This window comes from Humulus lupulus, chromosome 6 (assembly GCF_963169125.1).
Source record: "Humulus lupulus chromosome 6, drHumLupu1.1, whole genome shotgun sequence".
NCBI classification, from domain to species: Eukaryota; Viridiplantae; Streptophyta; class Magnoliopsida; order Rosales; family Cannabaceae; genus Humulus; species Humulus lupulus.
The window spans coordinates 109,496,958-109,506,306 of NC_084798.1; the positions used below are offsets into that span (position 1 = coordinate 109,496,958).

Consider the following 9,349-nt stretch of genomic DNA (forward strand, 5'->3'; position numbering starts at 1 on the left):
ACTGATATAATAAAAAAATTCACACAAACGTCCCTCGCGCCCACCTGACACGCTAATCAAGGTACTAAACCTTATTAGGAATTTTGGGACGCTACACCTAGCTAGTTTCCAACCATTATAGATTAACAACCTAGTCTCTAACATGCATATAAAATCAATTATCCCAACCAATCATGATTTTTGAACAAATCCACCATTAACATACCCAAAGCTTCAAGAATAATTATAAAAACTTTAAAAGTGTGAAAAGTTCTTACCAAGATCATATACAACAACCTAAACCACAAAATTCTTGTCCCAATGCATCCTAAACGAGCACCCACTGGAGTGCCTAGTGATCCATGTGTATTGAAGAAATCCTCCTTCTTCTTGTTCCTTAAATCTAATCATAGTCTAGAGAGTGAAAGAGAGAGTTATCTCCTTTGTTTCATGTGTAGAGCAACAACCAAATTCAAACTATGAATGTAAACCTAACCCTAGTCTCTTAATTTCTATTTATAATGACTCACTATCACCAAATAACCATCCTAACCTTGATCTAAGTTATTCCAACAATTCTTTTTTCTTTTTTTTTGGTGAATAAGAATCATTGTATTGCTCAAAACAAATCATGTACACTTATAGTTCCTTCCTACCTCTATATTACTTACAATCCACATCTAACTTTACAATTTCTGGTACCATTCCTTATCCCTATTTTGTTTCCCTTTATACATAACAGTAAATCTCAGTTTTAGCTCTCTCCTAATGACCTCCATTGTATGATTAACATGCCATAGCTTAGAGGACCACAAAACCTGATTTCTGACTCTCCAAATATGGTACACTAAAGCTGATACAGCAGCTATATAACAACTTCTCCTGAATTTAGTAATGTGTTTTGCTTTGGATATCTAACTCAATAATGTGAAATAATCCCCTGTTTGTGCTCTGCAACCGATCCACTCTTTTAGTTTCACTAGACATAATCTGCTGTAATCACATTGAAAAAATAAGTGTGATATCTCTTCAGTATGAGTCCCACACAACAGGCACAGTTTATCCACTACCTGACCGTGATTATTAAGATAAGCTCTGGTTTTCAGCTTCTGGTGCATCGTCAACCATAGAATGAACCTGTGTTTTGGTATGTTGCATCTCTCCCAAACATATTTACTCCATTGGACCTTAGTTTGCTGATCATACAGTATTGCATGCCCCGAGTGTATTCCATATTTCACTGCCCTGAACACTGCTTCAGCCATTTTTGCTCGAAAAAGATCTTTAATTTCCACTATTTTCTTCCAGTACCAGCTGCAGCCTTGCTGAACTGAATAAGTCCACCAGTCCTTTGTTTTTAGATAAATGCTATGTATCCACTTCACCCATAAGTTGTCCTTTTTAGAAGTAATTGCCCATACATATTTCCCCAAGGCAGCTATATTCCATTCTATAATTTTCCTGAAGCCTAACCCTCCTGCAGACTTTGGAGTACAGATAGTGGACCAAGCAACTGTACCTGGGCCGTGAGCTTCTGCAACTCCCTTCCATAAAAAGGCCCTACAAATTGCATCTATATCCTTCAATAACTTCTTTGGCAACACCATGATTTGAGCCCAGTAAGAGTGAATGGACATTAAGACCGAATTGATCAAGGTTGCTCTGGCACTATATGATAAATTCCTGGAACTCCATTGTCTAATCCTGGCCACCATTTTATCTAGGATGATCCCACACTCAACCTTAGAAATCCTCTTAGAACAGATAGGAATGCCCAAGTATCTAAATGGTAATGGAGATCTTGAAAATCCTGAAGCAGATATTACTCTCTCAATCTCAGATTAACTCATGCCACTGCAATATACTGTAGACTTTGCCTCATTTGGAAAGAGTCCAGAAGTCGTGGAAAACAGCTTGAGTCCTCTAAGCATCAAAAGGATATAACTAAAGTCTCCATGGCTAAATAACAAAATGTCATCAGCAAAACATAGATGGTTCAACCTCAAGGTAGCACACCGATCATGATACTTATAACTAGAATAAGAGCCAACCTTAAGCATGATCCTAGATAAGTATTCCATACCAAGTACAAATAACAAGGGGGACATAGGGTCTCCTTGCCTCAATCCTCGTTTAGCCTCAAAATATCCATTTAATGAACCATTAATCATCAATGAAAATCTGGTAGTTCGCACACATACCATGATGAGCTGAATCAACTTCTGTGGAAATTGAAAACCATTGAGCATTTCTTCAATAAAATCCCATTCTATGGTGTCATATGCTTTCCTCAAATCCAACTTAATCATGCAACTTGGCTTACTGTTTTTCCTCCCATAGTGCCGAACTAGATCTTGACATATCATAATATTGTATGCTATATATCTACCATGAACAAAACCCCCTTGATTATCTGCAATTAAACCAGGTAGCACCTTCCTTATCCTTGAACAAATCAACTTAGATGCAGCTTTATAAATGACATTATAGCAGGATATAGGTCTGAAATCACACACCGAATCTGGGCATATATGTTTGGGAATAAGTGTGATAGCTGTGTTATTAATTTCTCTAAGAATTTTACCTAAAGTAAGAAAGGATAGCACAGCAGTAGTGACCTCCGAACCCACCAACTCCCAATTATCCTGGTAAAAGAAACTACCAAATCCATCAAGGCCTGGGGCTTTCAACCCTGGAATTGCAAAAATCATGTTCTTAACCTCCTGAGCTGAGAAATCCATTGAAAGCGCCTGAATGAGCCCTGCGTTTAGGACTGGTCTCAGCTTCATGATTGACCAAGACACCTTCTTCCTGCACACCATTACTGTCCCTAACAAGCCTTTATAATAATCCAAAAAAGCGTTTGTTATAGCTATAGGAGAATCTACCCAAATCCCTGCCTCATTCTTGATGGATAAAATTCTGTTCTGAAGTCTCCTTGCCTTAAGGGAAGCATGAAAGATGTGGGTGTTTTCATCACCATTAACCATCCAAGAGACTTTAGCTTTTTGTGCTAAGAAACTCATGTAAGCTTTATGGTAAGACATATACTGTTCTCTAAGCATTTGCTCCTGAGAAATCAACCTGTCATTTAAGGGATCTTTTTGCAACTGCTCCTGAAGCTCCTTCAATACAATTCCTGCCTTGAATTCTGACTGTTGAATATCAGAAAAACCTTCTCTATTGATGATCTTGAGCACCTGTTTTAGCCTTTTTAGTTTTGACACTATCTGGAACATTGGTGTACCATCAACTGATAATTCCCAAGTTGCCTTAAGTTTATTTTCATAACAGGGTGCTTCTTTCCACATACGAAAATAGCGAAATGGCTTCTTTTCCATCTGCAATTCCAACGTGACATGAACAAGAATTGGACAATGATCAAAGATCCCTTCTGGCAAGAACACAGCCTCTGAGTTAGGAAACTGATCAGTCCAATTTGAATTCACTAAAGCTCTATCAATCTTGGAATAAACCCTCTCATCTGCTCTCTGCTTATTATTCCAAGTATAGAAACATCCAGAGAACTTCAAATCTTCCAGATGACAAGCTGACAAACAATCTGAAAATTTGCTCGAGAACTTTATAGAAGTTTTTTTGCCTATTCTGTCACGCATGGATAGAATCTCATTGAAGTCGCCAACCACCAGCCAAGGGACAGATATACTCCCAGCCAAACTTTGTAAATCATTCCAAAGGCTCTCCCTAGATGCTGCATCATTATAACCATATACAAAAGTAATCAAGAAACTTCCTGTTCGATTAGGGGCCTGTACTTGACAGTGGATTAATTGTGTAGTACATAACTTGATATCCAAAGTAAAGGCACTCGGATTCCAAGCAATTATTATCCTACCCTTATCAATCCAAGGGTTATTATTTGTGAAACACCATCCAGAAAACAGATTCATGTAAATAGACCCCATATTTTTATTCTTCACTTTTGTCTCGAGAAGACTAACCAAGCCAACCTTCTTTGACTGAATTAACTGTTTAATCTCTGTGTGCTTATGTTGACTGTTAATCCCTCGAACATTCCAAGTTAAAATTCTATCCATCTAGTATAGAGGGTCCTCCCCCCTCTCTTACTGTATTTCTCCTCTGTTAAAGCTCCATTTCAGGGTCTCCCTCAAGCAGACAAAATTTGTTCTTCACACTCGTTGGAATGGCAGTAGATTCCTGTATCTTGATTCCCTTAGTAACTGTTTGAAAACCATCAGGATCTACATTAACTTTGCTTACAGTTGGTGATGAAACCTTCTGTTTAGGGACCCATTCTTGCTTCACAGTCTTACTCTTCCTGCAAACTTGAGCCTCATGTCCTAAACCAGAATAATTCATACATACAGTGGGCTTCCATTCATATTTCACGAAGATATCTACTTCTTGATCAAATTCATTCAGGAAGCTGATTCGAGATGGAAATTCCTGTGTCATGGTCACTTCAATGAGAATTCTGGAATAAGCTAATCTATCTCTATTTTTAGTAATGGAATCCACTTGAATTGGCTTCCCAATCTGTCCCACTATCTTGAACAGAGACCTATCACCCCAGTATTTAATATCCAATCCTCCCAACTGTACCCAAGTTGGAACAGAATCAATGTCTTCCTTGGTAATATCATCAACCGGATTCCAGGCCTTCATTATGAGAGGTTTATTCCCAAAGAACAGATATCCTCCCTCCAAGATTCCATCTCTTACTTCCATTGTTAAAAAATGAATGATGAAGATACCAGATGAGAGAATGCCTACCTTATCAACCTGGTCCTTCCATAATCTCCTCACAAAGCCTTCCAGAATTCGGATTGGTGGGTTCGCACCCAGCACATAGCAAACTAAAGAGGATTGCCAAAAATTCACCTCCTCAGCAATATCCTCGACATCAATTTTGACTCCAGAGGTCGTCTTCTGATCGATAACCTTCCCTGCGATAACCTTCTCTGTGCCTCCACTAGTAATGATATTAGTATAGTGAGTCTGTAGAATCGGAGATGGTACAGCCTTACCCATATTAACGTCTTGCATAGCTTGTTTAGTAGCCGATTTCTAATCTTCAACATTCGTACAAATTCCAGATTGAGGCGATGGAGTATATTCACAACAGGCTCGCTCTGCCCCTGCTCCTTGCTCATCCTCTGACAACTCCAATTCCTGGACCCCAAGTATAGCATCCATAGATCGAGTTTTAATGACCCTATCTACAGAAGTTGGACCTGTTTTCTTGCCCTTGCTCTTCGATTTGCCCTTCCCCCCGACCTTAGTTCCCTTTGCCATGGCGCCGGTGCAGAAATCACTGAGAGAAAAAGCGCGGGAAAAATTTCAAAGAGAGAGCTCTACAGCTTTTCAAATTTGCTTTGGGAATTATTCCAACAATTCCATTACACCATTTTTAGTAATTTCTCTTAAATATTAGTTTTTCATAATAAAAAATTAACGTATTCCCCATAAGTTCTCTTTATTCTACTATGACCATTCTTTCAACAATTCTTGACAATAAAGCACCTATACTTGAAGAAAATCGTGATTCGTCACTTTTATACATAACACGAGCACCCTCGACATTTTACAACATAAAATATCTTACTCTTAATATTAATATCACATATCCATATTCATATTCTTCACATAACACGTAATTTCACAAAATTACAAAAATACCCCACAAGAGTATCAAATTACCAAATTTCCTTCACATGCCAAATTATCAAAATACCCATGAAACAGACCATGCTTTGTCATTAAGGTGTCGACCACATATGTTATTAACTCTAATTGAGGGATAGAATCTTCTTCTTGCACTGCCTCTAAACCAGAGCATTTTGAGGAGTCGGTGTCCTCAAGCACGACGTGATTCCCCCTTCTCTGACGATTGACCCTTGCCTTTCTTGGTGCCATAATGGTGATTATAGGGCTTCAAGCTAGATCGCTAGCTCTAGCTATGGCTTGTGAACTGGCCAAAGACCTCCCAAACAATTATCATCAGATATGAAAAACAAAGAAAGTAAGGGAGGTGAGACTTAGTTCACAAGCAAAGGTGAAAATAGAGAAAGAAAAAAAAAAGTGAAGAAAAAGGGGAAAAGGCCCATTCGCGGGCGAGCAATTTAGGCTCGCATTGTCCCACACCTACCTATGAGGGGTGTTCATCGCCCAACATGGGCAATAAGGCAATAGAATAGTGCCTCATAAGCATTGATCGGTCTCATGATGCATGTCGTAAGTTGTACCGAATTCAACAATCATTAATTTCAAACTAAACCAACTACTTCAATATACCCCAAAACCAAGCCAATTTACCCCAAAATCAATTCAACAATTCAAACTAATCATCACAGATGTTCTACCACAATCTCAACAACAAAACCTAACAAGAGTTAACCCCAAATCCCATCTAAAACTCTAGAATGATCCTTCACCAATCCCACATGCAAACCTCTGAAATACCAGCAGGAAACCAATATAATTCACCAAGTTAAGAGCTTACCTTTGCTTGATTAAGTCTCTGAGTTAATCTCCTAAGCTCCAAGCTTCAATCCCCCAAAATTCCAACTTTAAATTCTTAATCTTTGGTTAGATTTCACCAAAATGCACTAAGCTTCCAAGAGAGAAAAGAGAACCGAGAGATAGAGAGAGAAAGGGTTGGTTTCCTAAAGTTCTGAACACTTCCTCCCTTTTGCTTTATTTAACTTAAGTCTTTAAGGTTACTTCAAAGGCTCGGGGTACCAAAAACGTCCCCGAGGGCAAAATGGTAAATTTCCCCAATATTCCCTCCTAAACATTCTAACTTCAAATATATCTCCAAATATCTATTTCCATAACCAGTATATCACAATTATTACAATTATCACATTTATGCCATCAACAGGCTAAAATTACAAACATGCCCCTATTAACCAAACGGGACCCACATGCATATTTAATTCACCTAAACATGCATCTCTAATCACATATTCATAAAAATTCACATATTATAATAATAAATCACTTATTTCCCTCCAGGCATGCTAATCAAGGCCCTAAGCCTTATTAGCAAATTTGGGTCGCTACAAATGACCCAAGGTTCTAAGCGATTAGGTGATTAAAAACCCTAAGATGATAGTATACTAAAGCAAAATCCTATTTAGGTCTACTAAATAAGATCAAAAAAATAATCATAAAATTAAGCACAGAAGAATATAATCAATTTTATAATTGGGAATAGAAGAACAATGAAAATTATTAAAAACTCAAAATTATGATTTAGAGCTTTGAAATCACCCTTAACCAAATAAAAACTTTCCTAAACATAATTAAATAAAAAGCATAAAATTTACTAAGAGAAAAAAGTGTCTTTTGAAGAGACTAAACAATTCTATTTATAGTGATAAGATGGTTGAAAGTAATCTCTAGATGTTTTCACTTGTAAATGGATTAAGCTCCAAAATATCTCCTTTTGAATTATGAATTTCAAATTTCCTATCTTTAGGATTCGTTATCTTGTAGGTCAACTTTCACCTAGTAAATATCTTATTTTTACTTTGCTCATTAGACACAATTTTGTACGAATTTCAAAAAAAATTCTAAAGCCATCAAACTTTTGAAAATTGGATATAAGAGTAGAGAAATGGTCCAAATAGTGAACTAGTCTCATATTCAAAATATTTAAGATATTGTCTAACAAATTTAATTTGAATTATCCTTGATCTTCTCCGATCAATCCAAATAAATATCTTACATTATTATTCTCTTGATTAAAGATAATATTTTAAATAAATATTTTGAAATACTCTCTAATATCCATGTAACATATAGAGTGCATACCATAATTATTGTTACGAACTGGGCTTCTCTTCTTCTTTTGACAATTTTTTTTTTCTACAAAAATATCACATTTTCCTATAAAACAAAATAAATTAAATTAAATATTTTCAAATTAAAACTATATCAAATAAATCCATAGAAAAATTAATTAAAACTCAGTCTATTTTAATAATAATAAATGACATTTTAACTCTCAAAATTCCCTTTTAGCCTAAAAATCACAAAATACCAAAATTAAAATTATTAAAATAATTTAAAACTAACAATATTCAAGCATAAGGAAACTGCAAATATATGATCGAAATTGCACTTATCACCCCACCTACGACTACAAACACGCGCGCGCACCTCTGATGGGCATTGATCGCCCGTGATTACATGCTACACGCGATCGCCTACTCCAGCCGCACACAAGCCTTAGTTGCATCATGTGCCTTTAGTGATCATAAAAGCTCCGTGTGCGTATGCACCCTGTGAGGCACCGATCACATCCCTTCAACAATTAGACACATTCAAGCATTAGGCACAAGTCGCCTGCCTCCAGCGATCAGGCACACACAAGCTTCAGTTCACATGCACCCGCTTTAAGAGTCACCAGTAACCTTGCGCACGTCGCCCAACACTATTAGCTTTCATTAAGTGAGCTAGAGTCTGTGCATCACTACGCCCCGTGTGCATCACTGTGAGGGCACATGGAATAATTAAGTAAATTATATTATTACATGATTTCGTATGCATGATTATGTGTATTAAATGTGTTTAAAGACCCGCTTTTGTTAAAAATGAGCATTTTCGTAATTTTGACCTATTGAGGGTACATTTGCAATTTTTATGTTCTATGTTGAGACCAAATTATTATGTGAATATATGTGATTTTTGGCATGAGCGAATCATTTCAAACAATTTTAGAAGAAAAATCAAAACAGGGAAAAATGTCCGGCTCGAGACGAGCTTAGGGGTATTTTTGGAATTTCAATATTTTGGGATTGTTGGTGAAATGAAATTAATTTATGAAATAGTATTTTTGATGGAATAGTTGATAAATTTGGAGATTAGTGGAGTAATTGGATTTTTAGGGAGATGACTAAAATGCCCTTGAGGTTAGTTAAGAGATTAAATGGAGGTAGGGGAAAAAGGGTCATTTGACCAAGTGATTAGAGGAAACCCAAGACTTGCTCCTTCTTGAAATCTTTCTAACACAAAACCACTAAAATAAGTCTAATTTTGTTTGGAAATTGAGGAATTTCTAAGGAAATTCAAGTGTCCAAGGGGATTAATAGCTGCTAAAGTCTTCATCAAGCTTATGAATTCTAAAATTCAGCAAGGTATGAGCTTCTTTGCTCTTGTGTTCAAGCTATTCATTATGTTCTTGGTAATTTGGGGCTTTCAGGTTATTTTCAAAAATTGAGGATTGTAGATTGTTTAGGTGTATTTGTTGATGTTAGAATCATGTTTATGAATGGATTTGAGGTGTGAATTGAAACTAAAAGTTAGAGATTTGCTTGAATTTTGGAATTGGAGAAAAATGGGGGTTTTTGACCTAAATGATAGGATTTGATACGTGAATTGT

General features: G+C 36.6%; 1 protein-coding gene across 1 annotated transcript; it reads right to left on the reverse strand.

Annotated features, from left to right (window-relative positions):
- Nucleotides 1-4,083: 4,083 nt before the first annotated feature.
- LOC133785384 (uncharacterized) lies at nucleotides 4,084-4,992 on the reverse strand. The gene has a single exon (XM_062224630.1). It carries the CDS (start codon nucleotides 4,990-4,992, stop codon nucleotides 4,084-4,086), a length of 909 nt encoding a protein of 302 aa, XP_062080614.1.
- Between the last annotated feature and the right edge of the window lie 4,357 nt (nucleotides 4,993-9,349).